The sequence below is a fragment of the Arachis stenosperma genome, chromosome 8, assembly GCF_014773155.1.
Source record: "Arachis stenosperma cultivar V10309 chromosome 8, arast.V10309.gnm1.PFL2, whole genome shotgun sequence".
Taxonomy (NCBI): Eukaryota; Viridiplantae; Streptophyta; class Magnoliopsida; order Fabales; family Fabaceae; genus Arachis; species Arachis stenosperma.
In genome coordinates this window covers 52743804-52770113 of record NC_080384.1, presented here as the reverse complement: position 1 = coordinate 52770113, position 26310 = coordinate 52743804, and the positions used below count along the sequence as shown (strand labels likewise).

General features: G+C 38.2%; 5 protein-coding genes across 5 annotated transcripts; 1 reads left to right on the top strand and 4 right to left on the bottom strand.

Moving 5' to 3' along the window:
• Nucleotides 1–1314: 1314 nt before the first annotated feature.
• Nucleotides 1315–2931, top strand: LOC130943442 (uncharacterized). The gene is made up of 3 exons (XM_057871318.1): nt 1315–1554; nt 1670–1765; nt 1874–2931. Exons 1-3 carry the CDS (start codon nt 1519–1521, stop codon nt 2813–2815), a joined length of 1074 nt encoding a protein of 357 aa, XP_057727301.1. The 5' UTR covers nt 1315–1518; the 3' UTR covers nt 2816–2931.
• Nucleotides 2932–4405: 1474 nt separating this feature from the next.
• On the bottom strand, nt 4406–6710 carry LOC130944617 (acetolactate synthase 3, chloroplastic-like). The gene has a single exon (XM_057873017.1). It carries the CDS (start codon nt 6641–6643, stop codon nt 4643–4645), a length of 2001 nt encoding a protein of 666 aa, XP_057729000.1. The 5' UTR covers nt 6644–6710; the 3' UTR covers nt 4406–4642.
• Nucleotides 6711–11020: 4310 nt separating this feature from the next.
• LOC130946197 (uncharacterized) lies at nt 11021–13382 on the bottom strand. Its single transcript, XM_057874871.1, has 4 exons — nt 13021–13382; nt 11921–12918; nt 11626–11842; nt 11021–11585 (listed from the first exon to the last, which is right to left on the bottom strand). The coding sequence occupies exons 1-4, from the start codon at nt 13380–13382 to the stop codon at nt 11021–11023; spliced, it is 2142 nt and encodes a 713-aa protein (XP_057730854.1).
• A 2585-nt stretch (nt 13383–15967) lies between these two features.
• On the bottom strand, nt 15968–17605 carry LOC130946196 (uncharacterized). The gene is made up of 2 exons (XM_057874870.1): nt 16870–17605; nt 15968–16791 (listed from the first exon to the last, which is right to left on the bottom strand). Exons 1-2 carry the CDS (start codon nt 17603–17605, stop codon nt 15968–15970), a joined length of 1560 nt encoding a protein of 519 aa, XP_057730853.1.
• Nucleotides 17606–21353: 3748 nt separating this feature from the next.
• Nucleotides 21354–25238, bottom strand: LOC130946683 (nuclear transcription factor Y subunit C-1-like). Its single transcript, XM_057875520.1, has 2 exons — nt 24356–25238; nt 21354–21637 (listed from the first exon to the last, which is right to left on the bottom strand). The coding sequence occupies exons 1-2, from the start codon at nt 25108–25110 to the stop codon at nt 21634–21636; spliced, it is 759 nt and encodes a 252-aa protein (XP_057731503.1). The 5' UTR covers nt 25111–25238; the 3' UTR covers nt 21354–21633.
• Between the last annotated feature and the right edge of the window lie 1072 nt (nt 25239–26310).

The following is a 26310-nucleotide window of genomic DNA, read 5'->3' as shown; positions in this document are numbered from 1 at the left end:
CTACCTGTTTCTTGAATGAGTTTTAAATAAAAATGTTTCATTGAACACCAGAAACCAATATTACATATTTGAGTATATTTATATATATTTTACATATTTTAACAAAATATTTAATTACCAAACTAATAAAATGTTTTCAAACAAAATAATAAACTTTTCACAAGAAAATAATCACATTTTTACAGCAGCATCAAACTTTTCATGAATATAAAAAATCAATCAGTATTTTGTATTTTATACTTTTATTATATTTAAATTATATATATAAATTTAATTTATTATATTATTTATGAAGTTTGATTATAAATATAAATCGTCATTCAATTACATCGGTTCTTTTAGATTATCATTCACGTGGTCAATAAAAAAGATAGATATTTTTGTTAACGTGACAATGCGAGACTAGATATACGTATAAAACTGTTTTAAATTCAATATAAAAAAAATTGTTTTTTTATATTTAAATATACATTCTTATTTCTTATTTAGAAGACTGATTTTTTTTATCCATTAAAAAAAATCACAAATCAAACCTGGATTATATCAGAATTCCTAACAGTAATAGCATGATTTAGACACCAATGGTAAAAAAAATTATCTTAACCAGCTTATGCTTAGCAAAGTGATTCAAAATGAAAATGAAGGCAAGGCTTTGTTTGACTTTTTCATCAAAAGGTTCTCAAATGGTCATTTTCCATCCAACATATAAAATTCCCACACTGACGTTTCTTTGCCATTAACAAATTTTATATATTGTGATGTTGTTGCCATTCCAAACTTGCACCTCCAGAATATTCTCCTAACGTGTTGTTCTAAATTTCAATTGATACCATAATAATAATAACCAGGTCCAAATTTTAAATTAAGGCTTAGTGTGAATTTAATTTTAATGTATTGTTAGTCAATATAAAACTGTTTTATTAGTAAAAATAATTATTTTTATATTTATCGTGTGAATAATTATTCAAAAAAATCATTATGATTGCACGACTGTGTAAAGTATTATTATTTGTTATAAGAAATTAATTTTGATGCACTGAGTGTAATACAGTTATATAATTATATCTATTTTTTTAGATGATCATTTACACCGTCAATAGAAAATGCAGTTATTTTGATTGATGTGGCATTGCATTATCAGATGCACGTGTAAAATTATTTTACACTAATAGTGCATCGAAATTAAATTCTTATAACAAATAATAATGTTAATTATTATAGGTACAAAAGAATAATTCCTGAGAATAATAATATTAATGTGCAAGAGGATAATACTATTCACCATTTCATCATCACCTCATATATAAATATATACTTCACTTGATTTCTTTATTATTTTGCCATTAGATTCATCTAAGTGATTTTTTTTTTAGGGTTTCACATTCTTACACTTGTTTCTTGCTTCATTTTCCAAAGTGATTGTTTTCATGTTCTATTCAAACCTCCTTCAATTTCAATGTAATTAAGTTTTCTAGAAATTTCAAACTTTTATGATCACAAATTGATATTGCTAATATTATGGGAACTAACAGCACAGAGCATGGAGGATCTGAGGTAAAGTGTTCACAATTCAAAGCTATTGTTTTTATATAGTTCATGTGAGTTTCTATTTCAAACTGCTAAAAAGCTTTTGAATAATTCTAATTCTGAATTCTTTCACCTTATTCAGGAGATTATGGAAAATGAAGTCAAGGAAACTAAGAATTTTCCTATACACAAATTAATAGCAGATAGTAGTTCTAAATCAAACAGTATGGTCATAAAGGTAAATTATTTATCAGATTCTTAGTTTCTAAATGTTGTATTGCATCGTAGTTTTGTGTTCATTGAAGGCTAACTAATGGTTCTGTATTGGTTTTGGTACTGGAAACAGAAACGCCATGCAGTGATTCCTCCTCACATCATAGCTGAGGCCATATCAACTATGGGAATTGACCTTAGATTTTCTGGTCCGATCACACAGAAAGAAATGGAGTATGTTGAGCAATATGTGCTCGCAAAGTATCCGGAATATGGAGGCCTAATTCAAGGAGATGGAAATGGAATAGACTTGTCTAGCTTCATCATCAATGAGGAGCCTTCAGAATGCACACAAGATGATCGAGGAAAGTCGCCAATAGGGACTCCTAGAGAGTCTTCTATGTATCTGTTTGGAAGCAATCTCCCTGAAATGGATCGAGCGCAGTTGGAGCCGTCGAGGCTACTAGACATTCTCAACAAGAAAACTTCATTCCATGGAAGTTTTATCTCAATCCCGGAAATCCAAGTTACAAACAAGGTTTTGAAGCATTGCGGCTTGCCGGATGATGAGTATCTTGTTCTCTTCACTCCAAGTTACAAGGATGCTATGATGTTGGTTGGAGAAAGCTACCCTTTTGTTAAGGGTAACTACTACATGACAACTCTTGGCGAAGAAGAAGATTGCATACGCGAATTCGCTTCTTTTAAGGAGTCAAAGGTGATTCTCGCGCCGAAAGCTTGGCTTGATTTGAGGATCAAGGGTTCACAGCTGAGCCAGAACTTTAGGAGGAAGTGTAAGATCAGCTTGAAAGGGTTGTTCTCTTTTCTAGCAGATGTGAATGGAACAATGCATTGGATTTCTGAGGCTCACAGGAACAGTTGGCATGTCCTGCTTGATGCGTCTGCGTTGGTGGTCGGAAAGGATAGTCTCCGGCTCGCACTTCACCGGCCAGATTTCGTTGTTTGTAGCCTTGATAACACTCATTCCAACCCTTCAAAAATCATCACTTGCCTCTTGGTGAGGAAGAAATCCTTTGATACTTCCTCAGCTACTTCTTCTCAGGTATTTGAATGAGTGAGAAGATGTACTTTACTTTGTGATTAATAATTTAGAAACAATTGAGAGCAAAATTGATATCCATGCCTACTTTGTAGATTCAATAAAGTATAACAAGTACAGATAGCAAATCATTTATTCTTGGTTTGGATGCATATTATATTTCTAATCATTTGTGCTTGCATTTGTTAGTTACTTGCTCTGTTCACTCTTTAAGTGTTATTTTTGGACTGTATTTTAATAACACATAACAACTGATGGAAGTAGTAATAACTTAATTCAAACTTTAGTTTGGATTCTAAATCCAACCCTTTCCAATAACAATTGAATGGTTTTTAAGATTTATTATGTCTTGATATAAATTCTAAGGTACCTTGTTCAATTACTAGACTAAATCCTCATTTTGGTCCTGAGATTCACGCGATTACTCATTTTGGTCCCCGAAATTCAAAATTACCTATACTGGTCCTCCAGATTCAAGTTTGGACACCAATATGGTCCCTCGACTCTTTCCGGTGATGATTAGGCAAATGAAGTGCTGAGATGACACTTTTCCTATCGCATTGGACGCTGTAACGGCTAGTTAATATGGCAAGAGTTGTATTTGTATCCAATTTAGTCCCCTCTTATTAAAACTTTGTCATTATAACTCAGATAAATAATAAGATAATTAGGATTTCAAGGACTAAATTGGATACAAATACAACTCTCGCCAAGTCAGCTAGCCGTGACAGCGTCCAACATGACAGGAAAGGTGTCATCTCAGCACTCCATTTGCCTAATCATCACCGAAAAGAGTTGAGGGACCATATTGGTGCCCAAACTTAAATCTGGAGGACCAGTATAGGTAATTTTGAATTTCGGAGACCAAAATAAGTAATCGCGTGAATATCAGGGACCAAAATGGGAATTTAGTCTCAATTACTACCACAAAAAGCTCTTATCCTGTTTTGGAAATGCACGTGTATGCTTATTGATTTAGCAACCAAACTCTTAGATTCCTATCATATTTGCAAACAATGACCATTCATTCATGATACCAAGTGGTCATGGTAGTTGACACATTATTCACTATTCAGTGTTGGCAACTTGATTCAACTTCAAAAGTGTTTGAACATTTAGTGGCTAATTTGTTTTGCTTGAAGACAAAAGACATGATTTCCATTAAATGTTGAAGGGACCATTTATGTCCTAACCTCATAAAATAGTGCAATGAATGAGGATAATGTTATTACCAAATGAATGCAAACAGATTCTATTAGATTCATCCTACTTGACATCTTCATACCATTTTAATAAAATGCTTCATTGTCTCGTCATAGTTCCAAGGTTATAATCAAAACCAAGGAATGTAAATTTTAAACATGTATTCAACCCAACCAAGATAGCCCAAAGAAACGTTATTTTGTATTCTTTAATTACTATTTATTTTATTTTTATATTGATTAATTACTACTAGAATAATTGAATAATATTAAATATAATATACATAAAATTATAGATGTTAAGTTAAATAAAATAATTTTAAGTTATTGTTTCCCTAGCATTAAAAGAAGAAATCGTGCAAGTTTTAGGCTAATACGAAATTTTATATAAGCTTCTAATATATTTACTCTAATAAATATCACTTCATTCTCTCACCATAGCAAAAAAGTAAGAGTGAAACAAAGATGACATACAACAAATACATGCCACTGTCTGGTTACTACTACAGTACTACTTGAAGAAAAGGAAAGTAACTAACGTTGCTAACCAAAGCACTAGTTTTACTACAACAAACTATGATGCTTACAACATGTCAAAAACTTAGATTTATGATAATAAGCATACCATAATACAAAACCATCAGTATTTAGTTCTTCCATCACCCTCAGTAATCACATCATTGAAGGATCCATTACTTGGGATCATTGGCAAGACATGCTCTTGATGAGGCACAATCACATCAAGAAGGTAAGGGCCGGGCGTGTCCAGCATCTTCTTGATTGCGGCTCTAAGATCTTCCTTCTTCGTCACACGTGCTGCTGGTATTCCACAACCCTCGGCGAACTTCAACATGTTTGGAAAAATCTCAGCCTCATTCGTAGGGTTGCCGAGGTATGTGTGAGCTCTATTGGACTTGTAGAACCTGTCTTCCCACTGAACAACCATACCCAAGTGCTGATTATTCAACAACAGAATCTTAACCGGTAGATTCTCCACCTTTATGGTTGCCAACTCTTGTACATTCATGATGAAGCTACCATCCCCATCGATGTCAACAACGACAGTTCCAGGGTTAGCCACAGCTGCGCCAATTGCAGCAGGCAAGCCGAAACCCATAGCGCCAAGACCCCCTGATGTCAACCACTGCCTCGGCCTCTTGTACTTGTAAAACTGTGCCGCCCACATCTGATGCTGACCTACACCGGTACTAATGATTGCATCCCCATTTGTGAGCTCATCAAGAACCTGAATTGCATACTGCGGCGAAATCAGATCACCAAAAGTCTTATAACTCAATGGGAACTTCTGCTTCTGCACACTCAGCTCTTCCCTCCAATCCTCAAGACCAAGATTCTTTTTATTGACCCCCTTTTCCTCCAAGATCCCATTGATCCCTTCCAATGCCACTTTCACATCTGCGCAAATCGACACGTGTGGGATCTTGTTCTTCCCAATCTCAGCAGAATCAATATCAATGTGCACAATCTTCGCCCTACTCGCGAAAGACTCAAGCTTCCCAGTTACACGATCATCAAACCTAACCCCGAATGCAAGCAACAAATCACTCTTATCAACAGCATAATTAGCATAAACAGTTCCATGCATCCCCAACATCTGAAGAGAATCATCACCACCAACAGGGTAAACACCAAGGCCCATCAAAGTACTCGCTACCGGAATACCCGTAATCTCCACAAACCTTCTCAATTCCTCACTACAATTCAAACAGCCACCACCAACATACAAAACCGGTTTCTTCGCCTCCGAAACTAGCCTCACAACGCTCTCTAATTCCGCCAAACTCGGAATCTTTGGCATCCTAGAAACATAACCAGCAACCCTAACAGGCAAATCCCAATTGGGAACCGCCAATTGTTGCTGAACATCTTTAGGAACATCAATCAAAACAGGTCCAGGTCTACCAGTAGTAGCTACAAAAAATGCCTCTCTAACAATCCTAGGGATTTCATCAACATCAAGAACAAGGTAATTATGCTTCGTGATAGATCGAGTTACCTCAACGATTGGGGTTTCTTGAAATGCGTCGGTTCCGATCATGCGGCGGGGAACCTGGCCGGTCACGGCAACGATAGGGATTGAGTCCATCATCGCGTCAGCGAGGCCGGACACGAGGTTGGTGGCGCCGGGACCGGAGGTGGCGATGCAGACGCCGGGGAGGCCGGAGGAGCGGGCGTAACCCTCGGCGGCGAAGGCGCCGCCTTGTTCGTGGCGGGGGAGGACGTTACGGATGACGGCGGAGCGCGTCAGAGCTTGGTGGATCTCCATCGACGCGCCACCGGGGTAGGCGAAGACGGTGGTTACGCCTTCACGCTCCAGAGCCTCCACGAGGATATCTGCGCCCTTGCGAGGCTCGCCGGCGGGAGGACGAGTGGCGATGGAGGGTGCGGTGGTTGGTGTGGTGGTGGTGATGGTGGTGGTAGCGGATGGTGGTCGTGGTTTAGGGTTGTTTGAGATGGTGTTTGATATTTTGAGGGAATGGTGCTTCTTATTATCGGTGAGAATGGAGGAAAATGGGAGCGTGGATCTGAGAATACGGTTTGGGAAGGTGGAGTGAGAAGAGGAAGTGGAAGAAGATGGAGATACGGGGGAGAATGGGGTTCTGGAAGTGGCTGCCGCCATTTTTGAAGTATGCAGAGTTTTTTTTTTTTTGTTGCAAAAACAAAACAGTGTGTGGTGTGTAGCTTCGAATCGCCGATGAACAAGTGAAGTGAGTGTAAGTGTTTGTCTATTTACTATATTGCCCTTGAAATACATAAAATAATCACTAAATTTATGAAATAAGGGTCTTTAGTTTTGTCTTTATCATTATACACGTGATTTAAAGAAATGATTAGTAAATCTCTGTTAAATTATTTCATTCTTATATAATAATTTACTATCTCAAAAAGGGATATTAGTTGACAAATAATTACTCTTTTTGCACTTATTTTCTCTTGTTTAATCAACTTATTAGTAAAAAAAAGTTAATTAATATGTGGTCTAATATTTTTAAATGAATAATTATTTTGGACCGTATTAAATTTAAAATTAGACAATATTTGAAAAGGTGACTGACTGACTGTGCACCTCATATTCAGTATTTGTTAATTAAAAATTGAAAAATAGTTTATTCCGTTTTCTATACAATAGTTGGTAGAATAGACGTGTTTATAGTTCAAATAATATAATTTTTTTATATTTATCTAAAAATTATGAATTCGAATCTCTTTATTTTAAAAAAAATAAAAAAATAATAAGCATGTTAAATTGAATAGGCTGCTAGTTGCTGATTGCTTTTGTTGGCTTATGAGAAGTGTGGTTTGTTTTGAATTCATACGTGTGGCTCACATGACACGAGTCGCATCAATCATCATCCACTTGTTTCACGATTTATTTTTATACAGGCTTTTTTTAATTAAATAAATAAAATTAATTATTTACTCAATTAAATAAATTTTTAAATTTTTAATATTTTAAACTTTTAAATACAATTTTGTTAGCATAAAGAGCAAAATTTTCCATAAAATCATGCATTATTTTAACAAAACCATGAGCAGTCTTTGCAAGTTCTTATGTGGAACACCATCACATAAGCACTGCAAATTCTAAAGTCAAATATTATTAAATTATAACTTCAACTACATATAATTCAATTTAAAATGTCAGAAAATAATTTATGAATGGAACTAAAAATGGTGTTATGCAAGGTTATTGTAAGATGGTGTGTTATCCTGGAATGTGGATCTGCCAAAAACAGCTTCTAAAAAACGCAAGTTGCGGTTTATTGATGAACAAAGTTGAAGCCAATGCATGGATGGGACGTGTCTGCTGCACACTGAAAAACGCAAGTTGCGTTTTATTCCAAGACACAAATGAAACCAATGCATGCAGAAGGGTTTGGTCAAGCCACACTCCACAATCGCAAGTTGCGATTGTCACTGACCCTTATTGCATGTTCGACGCGTGTCCAATAAATGGGTTTGGAGAGGGCTTTAAAAAGCCAAAGTTACAAGAGGAGCATGGCAGTGTTGACTGTGGGAGGAAGAAGAAGAAATAGTAGGCTGAGTTTAAGTATATGAAAAAAAAAATGGTTCGTAATTTTACGTTACCTGAAAAACACATTATTGAGTATTTGGATCATCCTCAATGGGTAATTTTTAAAAGTGTTATTGTTATTATTATTACTGTTAGTTAGTAACAACATTATTATTATTATTATTATTATTATTATTATTATTATTATTATTATTATTATTATTATTGGTAGTTGCATTATTATTATTATTATTATTATTATTATTATTATTATTATTATTATTATTATTAGCAGTAGTAGTAGTAATAATTATAATAATAGTAGTAGTTATTATTATTATTATGATGATGATTATTATTGTTATCAATATAGTAGTAGTAGTAATAACCGGATTATTATTATTATTATTATTATTATTATTATTATTATTATTATTATTATTATTAGCAGTAGTAGTAGTAATAATTATAATAATAGTAGTAGTTATTATTATTATATGATGATATTATTGTTATCAATATATAGTAGTAATAACGGATTATTATTATTATTATTATTATTATTATTATTATTATTATATTATATTATTATTATTATTATTATTATTATGTTAGTTGTTGTTAATTTCAATGAATATTATCTTTTTTTGGCAGGCGATCAGAAATTTGTTGCCTAGAAAACTTGATCCGCCAGATACCTTTAATGAGAGAGCTGCAGAGGCACTAGCATTAACTGGGTTTCAACACGTTTCACGAATTGGTGAAATGAGAGGTCATTCTGCACTCTTAAGTGCCTTGGTGGAACGATGGAGGCCAGAAACTCATACGTTCCACCTTCCAGTGGGTGAAGTGACGGTGACGCTGGAAGACGTGATACATATACTTGGCCTCCATGTTAACGGAGAACCCGTCACGGGTAGATCGGATAGCAGTTACCAGTTTTTGGTAGATAACTGCCTCGCTTGTTTTGGTCGGCAACCGGTCCAATGATCACGTGTTGGGCAAGGTAAATCCTTGGGTCCGGCGGTGTCGAGACAGTGAACCGTGTGACCACGCAGGAGTCTATTGAGCGGTTATGTCAGGCTCACATTTTCTGCGTGCTTGGTACAGTGGTGTTTCCAGATAAGTCCACCACGTCTTTGAACTCGAAGTTTTTGCCTCTACTTCGTGATTTTCATCAGATCTCACAATACAGTTGGGGGGCAGCTAGTCTGGCACATCTATACAGATCGTTGTGTCGTGCATCGCGGTACAACTGTAAAGAGATGGATGGGCCCACGATTTTGCTTTTTGTTTGGGCGTGGGAGCGTGCCGTTCATGGCCCCTATACCGCGCAATCAGCTTCTCGATATTGGTGTTCCACTTGCGCGACGGTATTGTACTTTACTGTTATTATTATTATTATTATTATTATTATTATCGTTGTTGTTGTTGTTGTTGTGTTGAGGTCATCCTACTTGTGCGTAGGTGGAGTCATTGTGTTGTTGAGGTCATCCTACTTGTGCGTAGGTGGAGTCATTGGCGCGGCATACAAGATATACACGGAAGTCTACGGCGCAGTTTAGACGAGGACTCGATGACATGGGAGTCAATGATGTAAGTTTTAACCATTAGGTTTGCGTCTTTGTTAAGAAAAATAATGTTACTAATAGGTCTCGTGCTTACTGGTGTGCAGTTTACATGGCGGCCGTATATCGACGTGGATGTTCCGATCGAACTCGGCGTAAATTTGTTTATGTGCTCCACGAAGTCGCCATTAGTGTCGTTCGAATGTATAGAATGGCACCCAACAGATCGAGTTCGTCGACAATTCGGGTTGCAGTAGCTTCCACCAGACCCGGCATTTCAGATCGGTAGTGCTCATTGCAGGCGTTTAAGCGGTGCCCAGCATCATGACTGGAGAGACCGGACCAAGGAATGGCTTGACATGTGGCGTTCTGGCCGCTATGATAGACTGCAGGTAGGGGAGGAGATTGTCGACTTCCATCCCCTCCCATTGTACTATGACTGGTACACACAGCAATACGGGGGTCACCTACGACTGTCAGATAGAGTTGCAGATGAAGAGGCCGACGCGAACGCACAGCAAGAAGTTCCACCACAACCAGCTGGACCTCAGCATCAGGATCCGGCCTATGATCAAGGGTTTCAGGTATCGTTAAGGTTTATTGGTGTTAATATTACCGTTATTAATTATAAGCTTTACTGTTACCGTTATTGATTAGCGTTATTCATTTACAATTAGGTGCCACCATATGATCCCCAGTTCCAGGCGCCTGCATATCATCCCCAGTTCCAGGCGCCTGCATATGATTCCCAGTTCCAGGCGCCGGCATATGACCCCCAGTTCATGATGCCAGGGTATGAGCAGCATCATCAGGTAGGTCCTACTCGTCTGTCCGCACCACCACGCACTGCGTTGTTCGACTTAAATGAATGCCCACAGCCGGAAGAGGGATTTCTGGGAGATGCCTTCCAGCATGAGTCTCATTCTGGTGGATATAGTGATCGGGGCTTGAGTAGATCCAGTGCTTATGAAACTGGCGGTGCCAGCATGCCAGATGTCGGTGTTGGTGACTCGAGTAGTACTCAGGGTCATTCGTATAATTTACGGACACAGATTGCACCTCCGGACAAATACACCCCATCTCAGTACGCGAAAAAGGCGCCCAGGAAGTAGGTTGATGCAGTTTAGTTCAGTCCGTTTGAGTTTATGTTTTTATTCAGTGATGTAGATTGTATGGTATATTTAGACGTTTCTGTTAGTCACCTTTTCTATTACTATGTGTTTACATGTTTGTATTAGTAATCATGTCAGTTACTATGTGTTTAGGGTTTCTATTGGTAATCATATCCGTTACTATGTTTAAATGTTTAGACGTTATTCACTGCATACATAAATAAAAGGCACAAAGATATCACTTAAGCTTACAAAAAAAGTTACATATAAAGGTCCATAAAAAGTAACATAAAAAGTCTTAATCAAGCTTGATTCCTGGCAGAGCTTGATTCTGCGCGCTGCGGACATCGACTCTGGCTATCTCCCTCCCGTCCACAAATAGTACACCGGCGAGGACGACGCATGTCCCGCGAATCCATCTCATTCAAGTAGCGGGTTGACTTGGGTCTTCCTTTCGTCGCGCGCCTCAATGTCCAATTCGCGATCACCTTCGCTCCTTCATACGGAGCCCACGTAGATGGGTCACCCATCGGGACAAACTCGCCTCTGTAGACCTTGCAAATTTCGGACATTTTGTACACATCATGCACATATATTTGCCAATCAAGACGCTGGTTGGCGCAACATGCAAGGACGTGGCGGCATGGGAGTCGCTCGACCTGGAAATGGCCACAATCGCAGTGTCGTTGCGCGAGATTAACAGTGTGAATGGAACCATCTTGCATTTCGCGAACCTCAAACATCTCGTTGCGCCTGTCGAACCTATTGACCACAATGTTGCCTGCACGTCGAAAACTTTCTTCGACTCTTTTGGTGGCAAATTCTGAATATGTGAATCCATTGCGGACACGCTCATGAGCCGCGGCTCTTCCGAGTGAACAATTCGTTCAACCGATAGAAAGTAGACCTGACAATGGCAGTCACAGGAAGGTTGCGTGCACCCTTCAGGACAGAATTTATGCACTCTACCAAGTTTGTCGTCATATGTCCCCAACGATGACCCCCGTCGAATGCCAACACCCATCTCTGAACACCGATCTCATCACACCATTGCGCATACGCCTCAGCCCGCTCTCTCAGCCTTTGGTAGTTTTTGTTGTACTCTTGCTCCGTCCTAGAATATCCTGTTGGAGAAACCATTTCATCATAACCAAGTTGCACGAAATTAATAGGAACAGAACCATAACAACGAAATCAAATACCTGTGTTAACCACGAGTTTATGCAAATACGGAGCCTTGAACCTCCTTAAGAAGTTGGAACCGATGTGCCTGATGCAGTACATGTGCCACGCTCTTGGCGGTGACCATGCACCGTTGCTGCGAGCTATTGCTGCGTCGATGGAGTTATGGCGGTCAGAAATAATGCCGACGCCATCGATGGTAACAACATATCTCCGCAGGTTGCTTAGGAAAAACTCCCACGCGTCTGCCGTCTCACCCTCGACTATTGCAAACGCAATAGGCACAATGTTCTGGTTCCCGTCCTGTGCAACGGCAACTAGAAGCGCACCTTTATATTTACCGTATAGGTGTGTGCCATCAACCTGCACCAGTGGCTTGCAGTGTCGGAATGCTACTATACACGGATAGAAGCTCCAAAAAACGCGATGAAGAACTCTTACACCTTGAACCTCCTCACTCTCACGGTAAACAGGGAGCGTCTTTATTTGAACACGAGACCTTGGCATCTTTGCAGTCATTGCTTTCAGCCAAATTGGCAGAGTCTGGTAAGAAACCTCCCAACCACCAAAAACTTTTGCGACAGATTTCTGCTTTGCCAACCAAGCCTTGCGGTAACTGATAGTGTAGTTGAACTTTGACTGAACTTCTGCAATAATAGACTTCACCTTTATGGACGGATCTGCTTCCACCAACGGCCTAATGGCATCTGCAATTGTGTCTGAGTCCAACTTGGCATGATCTTGCGAGATAGTTCCCATGGTGCACGTGTGTTTGCCATTGTATCTCCTGATCTCCCAACAAGCTTTCTTTCGAATCAAACTAGCTCGGATAAGCCAATCGCACCCGGCACCATAACCCTTGCATTTCGCATAGAATGTCTGCGGCTCAGACTCATACACAGTGTAATCAACTCCTCTAGACATAGTGTAGCTTTTGATTGCAGATATCACCGACTCTCTAGAGCCAAATTCCATTCCGACACTGAATTCACCATCTTCGGCCGCAACGTTGCCCCACCTACGATAAGCGCACCACCATCAGTCAGACAAGGCAAATAAAATGGACACTAGTGGTAACGTGAATTAATAACCATAATATAACATACCCATATTCGCATACTCAGGAAATTCTGGGGCATGTATGGCTTCGAGATCAAGAGTCCGCATAAAAGACGGAACACCAAACGGCTGCTGGCTTATAACAGCATGCGCTTCATTTGGCACCGCCGGATTGCCGGCCAGATCTCCGTCATCGTTTTCGTCATCGACTTCATAGTTAGCTTCGAACTCCTCTTCACTGTCGTCGTTATCTTCTTCCCAGCCTATATCCCCAAACTCGTTAATGTTGACCTCCTCGTCAAACTCGTCCACCCCCGTATGCTGTTCAAACTCAACGTACAACTCTATTAGCGGCACCTGAAATCGGGTTTGTTGATAAATACAGAACATCCGCTGCATGCTTGCATCGTCAGTGATGGCCATTATTTGAAACTGTATCAGCCCACCAAATACTTGTACAGGACTCTTGTACAAAATATAGCTCACCCTTTTCGAAATGTGACTTGGTATGTTGACACAAATACCATTTTGCAACTCCACAAAACTCGTGGTATATAGAATAGCAAATGAAAACGGACATTCACAAACAATGGTGTCGTTTTAGATAATAGTCTTTTTATTTACATGATACATGATAGAATTTAATGACATTGTTTAATTCATGTAGTCGATCCTATTTAGTGGGATAAGACTTTGTTAATGTTGTAGATAAAATTCTAATAATTTGCTAAAAAAGGAGCACATGATTTAATTTTTACTTCTAATAGTAGGTTATTTTATAAAGAACATTGCATTCCTATTTATTTTAGAATTCATTAGCATTCATCTAATAAATTGTACATTATTTTCAGTAAAAAGTCACACAATTCTGCACTCTTAAGTGCCTTGGTGGAACGATGGAGGCCAGAAACTCATACGTTCCACCTTCCAGTGGGTGAAGTGACGATGACGCTGGAAGACGTGATACATATACTTGGCCTCCATGTTAACGGAGAACCCGTCACGGGTAGATCGGATAGCAGTTACCAGTTTTTGGTAGATAACTGCCTCGCTTGTTTTGGTCGGCAACCGGGTCCGAATGATCACGTGTTGGGCAAGGTAAATCTCCATTGGGTCCGGCGGTGTCGAGACAGTGAACCGTGTGACACGCAGGAGTCTATTGAGCGGTATGTCAGGGCTCACATTTTCTGCGTGCTTGGTATAGTGGTGTTTCCAGATAAGTCCACCACGTCTTTGAACTCGAAGTTTTTGCCTCTACTTCGTGATTTTCATCAGATCTCACAATACAGTTGGGGGGCAGCTAGTCTGGCACATCTATACAGATCATTGTGTCGTGCATCGCGGTACAACTGTAAAGAGATGGATGGGCCACTGATTTTGCTTTTTGTTTGGGCGTGGGAGCGTATGCCGTTCATGGCCCATATACCGCGCAATCAGCTTCTCGATATTGGTGTTCCACTTGCGCGACGGTATTGTACTTTACTGTTATTATTATTATTATTATATTATTATTATTATTATTATTATTATTATTATTATTATCATTGTTGTTGTTGTTGTTGTTGTTGTTGTTGTTGTTGTTGTTGTTGAGGTCATCCTACTTGTGCGTAGGTGGAGTCATTGGCGCCGGCATACAAGATATACACGGAAGTCTACGGCGCAGTTTAGACGAGGACTCGATGACATGGGAGTCAATGATGTAAGTTTTAACCATTTAGGTTTGCGTCTTTGTTAAGAAAAATAATGTTACTAATAGGTCTCGTGCTTACTGGTGTGCAGTTTACATGGCGGCCGTATATCGACGTGGATGTTCCGATCGAACTCGGCGTAAATTTGTTTATGTGCTCCACGAAGTCGCCATTAGTGTCGTTCGAATGTATAGAATGGCACCCAACAGATCGAGTTCGTCGACAATTCGGGTTGCAGCAGCTTCCACCAGACCCGGCATTTCAGATCGGTAGTGCTCATTGCAGGCGTTTGAGCGGTGCCCAGCATCATGACTGGAGAGACCGGACCAAGGAATGGCTTGACATGTGGCGTTCTGGCCGCTATGATAGACTGCAGGTAGGGGAGGAGATTGTCGACTTCCATCCCCTCCCATTGTACTATGACTGGTACACACAGCAATACGGGGGTCACCTACGACTGTCAGATAGAGTTGCAGATGAAGAGGCCGACGCGAACGCACAGCAAGAAGTTCCACCACAACCAGCTGGACCTCAGCATCAGGATCCGGCCTATGATCAAGGGTTTCAGGTATCGTTAAGGTTTATTGGTGTTAATATTACCGTTATTAATTATAAGCTTTACTGTTACCGTTATTGATTAGCGTTATTCATTTACAATTAGGTGCCACCATATGATCCCCAGTTCCAGGCGCCTGCATATGAGCCCCAGTTCCAGGCGCCTGCATATCATCCCCAGTTCCAGGCGCCGGCATATGACCCCCAGTTCATGATGCCAGGGTATGAGCAGCATCATCAGGTAGGTCAGCATGCCAGATGTCGGTGTTGGTGACTCGAGTAGTACTCAGGGTCATTCGTATAATTTACGGACACAGATTGCACCTCCGGACAAATACACCCCATCTCAGTACGCGAAAAGGCGCCCAGGAAGTAGGTTGATGCAGTTTAGTTCAGTCCGTTTGAGTTTATGTTTTTATTCAGTGATGTAGATCTCAGTACGCGAAAAAGGCGCCCAGGAAGTAGGTTGATGCAGTTTAGTTCAGTCCGTTTGAGTTTATGTTTTTATTCAGTGATGTAGATTGTATGGTATATTTAGACGTTTCTGTTAGTCACCTTTTCTATTACTATGTGTTTACATGTTTGTATTAGTAATCATGTCAGTTACTATGTGTTTAGGGTTTCTATTGGTAATCATATCCGTTACTATGTTTAAATGTTTAGACGTTATTCACTGCATACATAAATAAAAGGCACAAAGATATCACTTAAGCTTACAAAAAAAGTTACATATAAAGGTCCATAAAGTAACATAAAAAGTCTTAATCAAGCTTGATTCCTGGCAGAGCTTGATTCTGCGCGCTGCGGACATCGACTCTGGCTATGTCCCTCCCGTCCACAAATAGTACACCGGCGAGGACGACGCATGTCCCGCGAATCCATCTCATTCAAGTAGCGGGTTGACTTGGGTCTTCCTTTCGTCGAGCGCCTCAATGTCCAATTCGCGATCACCTTCGCTCCTTCATACGGAGCCCACGTAGATGGGTCACCCATCGGGACAAACTCGCCTCTGTAGACCTTGCAAATTTCGGACATTTTGTACACATCATGCACATATATTTGCCAATCAAGACGCTGGTTGGCGCAACATGCAAGGACGTGGCGGCATGGGAGTCGCTCGACCTGGAAATGGCCACAATCGCAGTGTCGTTGCGCGAGATTAACAGTGTGAATGGAACCATCTTGCATTTCGCGAACCTCAAACATCTCGTTGCGCCTGTCGAACCTATTGACCACAATGTTGCCTGCACGTCGAAAACTTTCTTCGACTCTTTTGGTGGCAAATTCTGAATATGTGAATCCATTGCGGACACGCTCATGAGCCTCGGCGCTCTTCCGAGTGAACAATTCGTTCAACCGATAGAAAGTAGACCTGACAATGGCAGTCACAGGAAGGTTGCGTGCACCCTTCAGGACAGAATTTATGCACTCTACCAAGTTTGTCGTCATATGTCCCCAACGATGACCCCCGTCGAATGCCAACACCCATCTCTGAACACCGATCTCATCACACCATTGCGCATACGCCTCAGCCCGCTCTCTCAGCCTTTGGTAGTTTTTGTTGTACTCTTGCTCCGTCCTAGAATATCCTGTTGGAGAAACCATTTCATCATAACCAAGTTGCACGAAATTAATAGGAACAGAACCATAACAACGAAATCAAATACCTGTGTTAACCACGAGTTTATGCAAATACGGAGCCTTGAACCTCCTTAAGAAGTTGGAACCGATGTGCCTGATGCAGTACATGTGCCACGCTCTTGGCGGTGACCATGCACCGTTGCTGCGAGCTATTGCTGCGTCGATGGAGTTATGGCGGTCAGAAATAATGCCGACGCCATCGATGGTAACAACATATCTCCGCAGGTTGCTTAGGAAAAACTCCCACGCGTCTGCCGTCTCACCCTTGACTATTGCAAACGCAATAGGCACAATGTTCTGGTTCCCGTCCTGTGCAACGGCAACTAGAAGCGCACCTTTATATTTACCGTATAGGTGTGTGCCATCAACCTGCACCAGTGGCTTGCAGTGTCGGAATGCTACTATACACGGATAGAAGCTCCAAAAAACGCGATGAAGAACTCTTACACCTTGAACCTCCTCACTCTCACGGTAAACAGGGAGCGTCTTTATTTGAACACGAGACCTTGGCATCTTTGCAGTCATTGCTTTCAGCCAAATTGGCAGAGTCTGTAAGAACCTCCCAACCACCAAAACTTTTGCGACAGATTTCTGCTTTGCCAACCAAGCCTTGCGGTAACTGATAGTGTAGTTGAACTTTGACTGAACTTCTGCAATAATAGACTTCACCTTTATGGACGGATCTGCTTCCACCAACGGCCTAATGGCATCTGCAATTGTGTCTGAGTCCAACTTGGCATGATCTTGCGAGATAGTTCCCATGGTGCACGTGTGTTTGCCATTGTATCTCCTGATCTCCCAACAAGCTTTCTTTCGAATCAAACTAGCTCGGATAAGCCAATCGCACCCGGCACCATAACCCTTGCATTTCGCATAGAATGTCTGCGCTCAGACTCTACACATGTAATCAACTCCTCTAGACATAGTGTAGCTTTTGATTGCAGATATCACCGACTCTCTAGAGCCAAATTCCATTCCGACACTGAATTCACCATCTTCGGCCGCAACGTTGCCTTCACCTACGATAAGCGCACCACCATCAGTCAGACAAGGCAAATAAAATGGACACTAGTGGTAACGTGAATTAATAACCATAATATAACATACCCATATTCGCATACTCAGGAAATTCTGGGGCATGTATGGCTTCGAGATCAAGAGTCCGCATAAAAGACGGAACACCAAACGGCTGCTGGCTTATAACAGCATGCGCTTCATTTGGCACCACCGGATTGCCGGCCAGATCTCCGTCATCGTTTTCGTCATCGACTTCATAGTTAGCTTCGAACTCCTCTTCACTGTCGTCGTTATCTTCTTCCCAGCCTATATCCCCAAACTCGTTAATGTTGACCTCCTCGTCAAACTCGTCCACCCCCGTATGCTGTTCAAACTCAACGTACAACTCTATTAGCGGCACCTGAAATCGGGTTTGTTGATAAATACAGAACATCCGCTGCATGCTTGCATCGTCAGTGATGGCCATTATTTGAAACTGTATCAGCCCACCAAATACTTGTACAGGACTCTTGTACAAAATATATAGCTCACCCTTTTCGAAATGTGACTTGGTATGTTGACACAAATACCATTTTGCAACTCCACAAAACTCGTGGTATATGGAATAGCAAATGAAAACGGACATTCACAAACAAAAGTCACTCCTTCGTGTGTGTTCGATATAACCTCACCGTTATAATACACTCGTATATTTGCAATACCTTCCATAATCTCACTTTTTTAACCCTTCTAATACCCAAAAAATCTCACAATTAAGATATGCATGAACGAATGAAAGGTGAAAGGGAGCACAAATGAGAGATTTAAGAGTGAGGTACGAGTTTGAGATAGCTGAGTTAGCAATTTATAGGCAAAGTTCTTCATTATAATATTATATTACATATAAAACGCAACCTGCGTTTTACGGACTTCAAAAAAAAATTTTGGGCCAAATAAAACGCAACATGCGATTTACTCTGCCCAAAAAAATTTCTGAGCCCATCAAATTCACAAACGCATCATGCGTTTTATATTAAAAAAAATTTTTAATTCCAATTTCACAAACGCAACATGCGTTTGTCTCCATTCAATTGTAAAGCAAAAAAAATTTAATTGTGAAGCATAAAAAACGCAACTTGCGTTTGTTATATGTCCCATAGCAGTGCAAAATTTGGTGAAACACCCATTTCAATACACATCACCAAAACCTTTTTCATATCAAAATTAATCAGCCTTAAAATGTAAACCCCATAAAAAATAAAATTGAAAATTAATGAAATAATGAAATTAAAAAATAAAAATGAAATAAACAAACCTTGCATAAAACAAGTAGCAACTTCTCACTCTTGTTGTATTGAAGTGCTAATTTGTCGTCTTGTGCTTCCCACCAACCCTAGCAATGAATAATGGACCATAAACAATAATAGTTGGTTAATAGGTCTTCTTAATTAATACATAACTTTATTAATATTATTATTACTATTAATTAATTTAGACAAAACTATATATAGAGCAGCAAAAACCTCCTCTGCCCAACATATTTATTTTTTTTGTTTCCAGAACTCTCAGTCCGACAAGCTAAAGACTAATTCGTCGCGATACTGAACTACATTTATTGTATACAAACTGTAATTTGTAGAGTTTAAAAATAGAATTCACTAAAGCAAAAAAAAAAAAAAAAACCTCCCCAATTAATTAATATGGAAGAGACATATTAGATTTTAATAATAGATTCCTTGTTTATTAAATTAGTTAAAACAGTGCATTGGAATGGATCTCTAAAATTGATCTGTGATGCTTTTTTAAATAGTTGTACTCTCCATCAAGAATAACATGTCTCAACTTAAAGAGTGATACTATTTTCAAAACGAATTAGTTCTTAGTACTTTCTTTTTACTATTATATTTTTATTTATGAATATTCATTTCTACTATTTAAAAAAAAGATTAATTAAACTTTTTTTCTCGCTAATATTTTCTGACATTCAAATAAGATTTTTTAGGATAGTAAGACATTTTTTTCTTTTTAATTTCAATTTAACCACTTATAGTCGAATTTAACTCGACCAAATTTCTATTAAAGCAATAGATTTCTCCAAAAGAAGAATTTATGAATTTTTTTTGCATTCTCACAAAAGATGAATAGAGAGCTACAACAATAGAATGATGATGATGGTGACTAGGAGAAGACTATGGATCACACTCTCCTGCTGTCAAATCGAATACATTTTGGTGAGATTTTTTGTTGCTCTTTTTCACGCCATATTCATGTTCCACAGCAACTTGATCAACTTTTACATAATCCACATGTTTTAGTTTCGAACCGGTGGTGAAGCTTTCAATTGTGGAGTGCATGCACAGTTTTTAGAGCCATGATGGCTTTGAATTTGTTGACAATGAAGTCTTCGGTGTTTTGCATGTGGAGTAAGAAGTAACACTATGGTGAGAAAGCACATAAGATTTGGAAATATGAGGAGGAAAAAAACCCAAGACAAAACTTTTGATTAATGGAAAATATACCTAAGTCAAATTTTTAACTTGAAACCCAGTCCAAAAGAATTTGAGTTAAGCAAATTATAGGGTCAAGCCAGAGATATAATCACACTTACTTTAGTTGGTTCCTAACTTTTTTTTGTATTATTCGTTATTGTATTCATAATATTTTATTTTTTTTCTATTTTTGTTAGAGTGTTCATGGATCGGATCGTATCTGTAGATCCGCGGTAAATATCTACATCCAATCTGCACCATTTATGAATCGGATCACGGATATCTCATAAGATCTGCATAATAATAATTAAAAATAAATAAATATATATATGTTTGGTATTATATTTACTTATTTGTATGTTTTAGTTAGTAATTATTATTCATATATTGTATTATTTTATTTTTGTTATTTAAAAAAAATTGATTAAAAATATTTTAGGAATAAATAAATCTAAAAATATAAAAGAAATATTTTTATTGAATTTTTTACATAAAAATATAATTAAAAAAGGAATGTTCAATTATACGGATATATCTGATATCTAATCCATACATTTGCGGATCGAATCCGACAAAAAAAATGCGGATATCATATCCGATCTGATCCACATACACCCTAATTTTCGTCCTTTTGTCCAACTCCAATTTACCCAAGAATAACTAAATATCCTCACAACTAACTATTAAACTACCAAACCACCCTCCTTAATTATATCTATTTGTACATGACTAAATTTTCAAAGTTGTCGCTATGATTCACTTCGTGCACCGATTTAGTCTTGAGGTTCCAATAGCACTATTATCGTTCTTGAGATTAAACTCCAGACACCCTAGTGGTCCCTCTACTCCTTTTCGGGAGTGACTCAATGAGTTGACACTCCCTTGCCATGCTGGACAATGGTGAAATGACGTCGTTTGTTTTTGAAACCCAATCAAAGTAAAAACCACGTCATTTTGATAATGGTGGACATGTAAATCGTTTGAAGCAAATATGGATAAAACAGTAAGATTAGGAATGAAGCAAATGTGGCAAGTATGAAGTAGCATGCATTAGTGGGGCTTCTGAGCATAAAACATTAAACAGAGTCTTGATCAACTGTCTCAGAGCATTGCACAGAAAAAGATCAATATTCAGTTTGAAATTTTTGTACATAAAAAAGTTGTTAACATCATTGCCGTTGTACATTTAAGTTAAACAGGTTCACATTGTCTTCCCATAAAATTTAAGTTAACAAACCATCTCTAAATCGCAAGCAATCCAAAAACATTGTTCAGCATCGACAAGATCCCAACTCACAACGGTGCTCAGCTGCAGAGAGAATATAAAGAAAACCATCAGAGGCAACAAAACCATTGCCGGATGTTAGGTATGCAAAATAAACAAAACCTAATATATAGAACTAAACATATCTCGGTATGGAATAACATATAAGTATAAACAAAGATTCAGAAAAATTAAACTATATTGTCATGTAACATTTTAAAGTGATTATGTAACCTTCTAATAACTTTTAATCTTGACAGAGCCATGTATGACTACACAGTCAAAATTTTCTAAACCTATCAAGCAGGTAGGCGGGCACATTCGAGCCAGCTCATCATGAGTACCAAGCCAAGGAAATGCTGGCTTGACTTGACTAGTATGAGCTGACAAGTTAAACGGGTTGGCCCGCTTATAAACAAGTCATTTTTTTACTGGCTCGACTCGCCCAACCTACTTTTACGAACAAACCAAGCCGGTCACAAGTTGCAGTCATATGAACAATATAGTTCTCACAAACTTTCTACCAATTTGAGCCACTCTAGTTGAATTTTTAGGCAGAAATGGAATGGCAAATTCCTAGTTAATATGATAGATAATTAACCATGCACAAAAAAACCTAGAACGGTCAAGGAAACCTATTAAGTTATAGACTAATATACTAGATTGCTAATGTAAAGCACAAATATCATCTATTTTTATTAGACAATATGCTAGATGTTTGTTAATAAACCAATCTTTTAATAGGCCAAAAGACACATTATTATATGGCCTAATGAGATTTAATTTTATGAAATACCAAGATAAAACTTGGACCAGAAATCAATTTTATTAATACACAGGGCCACAGGTTACTAAGATATTATATCTGGAAAATTAGTGATCAAGTTTTATATTAATTTTAAATATACATATTCAAGAACATATGGTTGAAAAGGAATAATCATGGCTATGAACAAATTCTTGTTTCATTGTTATAACATTTCTAAAAGAAAAAACAACCCCCAAAAAAAATTTTCAGCACATTCCTATTTCGTTGCACATTGCCAATGCGCTATTGCAATTGAGTTTGCCCTAACTAGTCCACAGACCACAATTATTTAGGCCTTGCAAGTGTCAAACACAACATATTCACAGTCCATACTTCAGAATCCAATCAAATTGCTAGCAAAGTTTCTTAATTATAATAGCTTGCCCATGATCTAAAGAGAGTTGAATTTGCAAGGTCAAAAAACTCTTAAGCTCATTCAATTTTATCATGAATCTTGGATCAGTTTCTAGTCATAATTTTGACCTGTGTGTCTTTATTTACAAGAACAAATAAAATGATAATTCTGAGTTGAATTACTCATGTTCCGCATAATCCATACTTAGTAGGTTTAAATCTTAAATAAATCATATCAATTTACCTAGAAGAAAAAGACACTTACTAACAGTATAAATCAATCACTCACGCAAATTAGTGTTAAGTCGGAGAAGACAATTGGATTTTAAATATCCTAACTCTAAATCAGCACCATCTATAAATATAACAAATAAAGGGCAACATGAGTTGTACTCACTGTACATTTTTAGAATGCAATCAACAAGCTGGCAGAGTCCAAGCCAATGCCTTAGACAACAAAGCATCACAACCACAGCACATAAAGCTAAGGCCCGTAACATCTTTGCTCAGCATAACCAACTAGCAGTGAGAGATATGAAAACAAATGAAGCATAGACACTAGATAGAAGTTTCAAAAGAACAAAATTTTCCATTCCCAAACAGGCAAAATCTGCTCCCACAAAGACTTGAAAAACCCTCTCCTTCCATTCTCCATCCAGAAAAAGGTAAATAAATGACCATTTTCTCCCTGTTCCACAACTTAAAAGACAGTACTACGAACAACAAAAGAATCAATAACAATAAGATCATCCCTGCTCTAAACACACACATAAAAAATTTCTGGTCCAATCAAACTAGACATATTTGAAATGTATCAACTCTTCTAGTAATCAAGTCATACCCTAGTAGTGACAATGCTCCTCAAAAGATAGTTTTATATTTTATAACATTCACAATGCTGCAAACCCAGCACCTTATTTCATATATATATATATATGAGAAAAGTCTAAACCAAAAGTATTCCAGACTTCTACTGATCTGCTAGATGTTCTAAAACTCAGTTCACTAGGAATGAAGATTCTCAAAGCTTTTTTTCTCCCTCACGGCCTCACCAATCCAAAATGCACCAATTCAAGACCTAACTTAACATAAACTACAAAGTTCTGTTACTTCACTCCATCATGTGTTGAGCCTCTTCAATTTAAAATAAATAAATGAAAAGGATGTACAAACATGAAAACACCTAAACCAAACATAAAAATTAAAATTATAAATAATAATAACAATAACTAAAAATCAACACATTAGAGCAACACAAGCACATCCAAATAAAAAGGAAAGAGATTCCCAGAAACCATGCATTCATACCTCTGTCCCCTAAACACATCATCATCACACACACAAAAGAACCTTTTTCCCGTTCAAAATTCTAACTTGAAAGTATTCTAGCTACACAAAACTCTTCAATTGATCTACTTAAACTCAACACTAAGCACCTCAAACCTCCTCTTTTTTCTATCATCATTCATCTCCTCGGCAATTCAAAATGCACCAATCTTGAGACCATAATTAAGGATAACAAATTGAACAAAAAAAACACCCCTAAAGCAATAATAAAAATGGAAACTTTGAAGCATGCATTAGAAATAGAAATAGCATACCTCTGTCCATCAAGATTCCCTTGAGCGGCGGTGGCGCCACTCCCATAGCTGCCATCCTCCGCAGCAGTCTGCCAAACACTCTGCCACGCCTGCGACGGCGGCTGCACGTAAACCCCCGTTGCCGGGTCCACTGCGGGCCTGCCAATCATCATGCCGCCAGGCGGGCCCGCGGGCTGGCCCATGGGCGGATAATAGTACGGAACACCACTGGCAGTAGCCGCCGCCGCAGCAGCCACAATTCCGCCGAGCGCCGCCGCATCGTCCTTGATATCGTCCCTGGGAACAATATCAACTAAGAAATCGAAGATGTCGGTTCGCGTAATGGCGGCGGCGATGTCGTTCTTCTGAAGCGTCCTTCGCTTGTTCTCTTCGGCGTGAAGCCATGAACGGATCGTGAGCTCGAGGATGAAGAGCTCGCAGGCTTTGGCGAAGAGGATTGGGGCTTCGGCGGAGATCATGCGAACGTCTTCGTCGGCCTTCATGATCTTCTTGATGCGCGCCAATGGAAGCTGGTGGTTCTTGAAGTCGTTGACGTGTTCGATTTCTTGGCGCTGGTAGGACCAGAACATCTGAAGCTGTTGCTGTTGTTGCTGGAGGAGGTGGTGGAATGGTGCGGCGGATGACGGTGGTGGTGCGCCTCCGGGGACGACGGTGGTGGTGGTGGGAGGTGGTGGGAGTGTTGGTGGGCCTGGGTATGGGCTCGATTGGGCCTGCTGGTGAGGGTGGTTGTTGTTGGTGTTGGTGGTGTTCTCCATTTTTGATCGGAGGGTGTGAAAGAGAAAGAGTGGATTGGTGGTGAGGGTTTCTTTCTTTTTTATTTTTTTGTTTTTTGGGGTTGAAATTATGAAATGAAATGAATGGGATAAGGTGCATTGTCCTTGTTGCCCATACTAAGGTTCGGTGTTTTACAACTCATTCGCTCATTCCCTCGCAACAAATTAAATAAACAAAATGTACTACCCAAGTAATATAATTAAAAAGTAAAATAAAAATACTATGTGTATACTAAAAGAGTCAATTATTATGTATTTATATATAATTTAATTTATTTTTAATATATGTTTTATATTTTAATATATATTTTATAATAGTAATTAATTTTAATAATTAATTTTAGTATATATTTAATATAATTTAAAAAAATTGAATACAAATATCAATTATCACACCATTTATATTTGTTAAAAAGTACTATATACTAAAAATCAATCTTCTGTATATATTTGTATTTATTATTTTATATAATTTGTAATATATATCTTATATTCTAATATATATTTGACCGGAGTGACAAGTAATTTAGTGAATAATTTTTGGTGTATATACATATTATAATTGAAATTTTTAGTTGAATTCTTATATTTTTATTTTATACAACTCCCAACGAGTAATATGATTTTACAAGCCTTAATATTTAGAAATATTTACCGCATATTAAAATTGAAACTTTGTTTCAATATCGTCCCAAACACCTTTAGTAATGTCTAACAATAAGGATATTCGAATATAATTAAGATTAATTATAATTATTTAATATATTTAAATATTTATTATAAAATATTATATTTTTATTATTTTAATTTTTTTAATATTTATAAATACTCTTTTATATTATATTATTCTATATAACTTGAATACACATAAATTTTTTTTCTATTGTTATCTCTTATCCTTTTTATCTTAATATCAGGGCTATGATTTTCTTATTGAGAATGATAGATTATTTTTATATTGGTAAAATCACCATATTTTTTATTTTTTTTCGTGCCATTTTTTCTTTAGTTTCTATTTTATTCATGCTTTGATATTTTCTCACCTCACCAATGAACTCATTCACTGTTTACTTATTCTTGTAGAAAAACCAATGTTTTCCATCGTTTTTCAATAGTTTGTCATGTACTTTGTCACTTTTTCAACAATTTTTCAGCACGCCATCTTTTAAGCAATTTTTTGAT

What these genes read in the sequence shown, in the direction of transcription:
- LOC130946196 (XM_057874870.1), bottom strand. Translation starts at nt 17,605, where the DNA reads ATGGGAACTATCTCGCAAGATCATGCCAAGTTGGACTCAGACACAATT. An exon ending in TAAACTCGTGGTTAACACAG is followed by an intron (nt 16,792 to 16,869) that starts GTATTTGATTTC and finishes TTTCTCCAACAG; the next exon opens with GATATTCTAGGACGGAGCAA.
- LOC130943442 (XM_057871318.1), top strand. Translation starts at nt 1,519, where the DNA reads ATGGGAACTAACAGCACAGAGCATGGAGGATCTGAG. An exon ending in CAGAGCATGGAGGATCTGAG is followed by an intron (nt 1,555 to 1,669) that starts GTAAAGTGTTCA and finishes CACCTTATTCAG; the next exon opens with GAGATTATGGAAAATGAAGT. An exon ending in CAAACAGTATGGTCATAAAG is followed by an intron (nt 1,766 to 1,873) that starts GTAAATTATTTA and finishes TACTGGAAACAG; the next exon opens with AAACGCCATGCAGTGATTCC.
- LOC130946197 (XM_057874871.1), bottom strand. Translation starts at nt 13,382, where the DNA reads ATGGCCATCACTGACGATGCAAGCATGCAGCGGATGTTCTGTATTTAT. An exon ending in TAAACTCGTGGTTAACACAG is followed by an intron (nt 11,843 to 11,920) that starts GTATTTGATTTC and finishes TTTCTCCAACAG; the next exon opens with GATATTCTAGGACGGAGCAA. An exon ending in CCTGTGACTGCCATTGTCAG is followed by an intron (nt 11,586 to 11,625) that starts GTCTACTTTCTA and finishes TTCACTCGGAAG; the next exon opens with AGCCGCGGCTCATGAGCGTG.
- LOC130944617 (XM_057873017.1), bottom strand. Translation starts at nt 6,643, where the DNA reads ATGGCGGCAGCCACTTCCAGAACCCCATTCTCCCCCGTATCTCCATCT.
- LOC130946683 (XM_057875520.1), bottom strand. Translation starts at nt 25,110, where the DNA reads ATGGAGAACACCACCAACACCAACAACAACCACCCTCACCAGCAGGCC.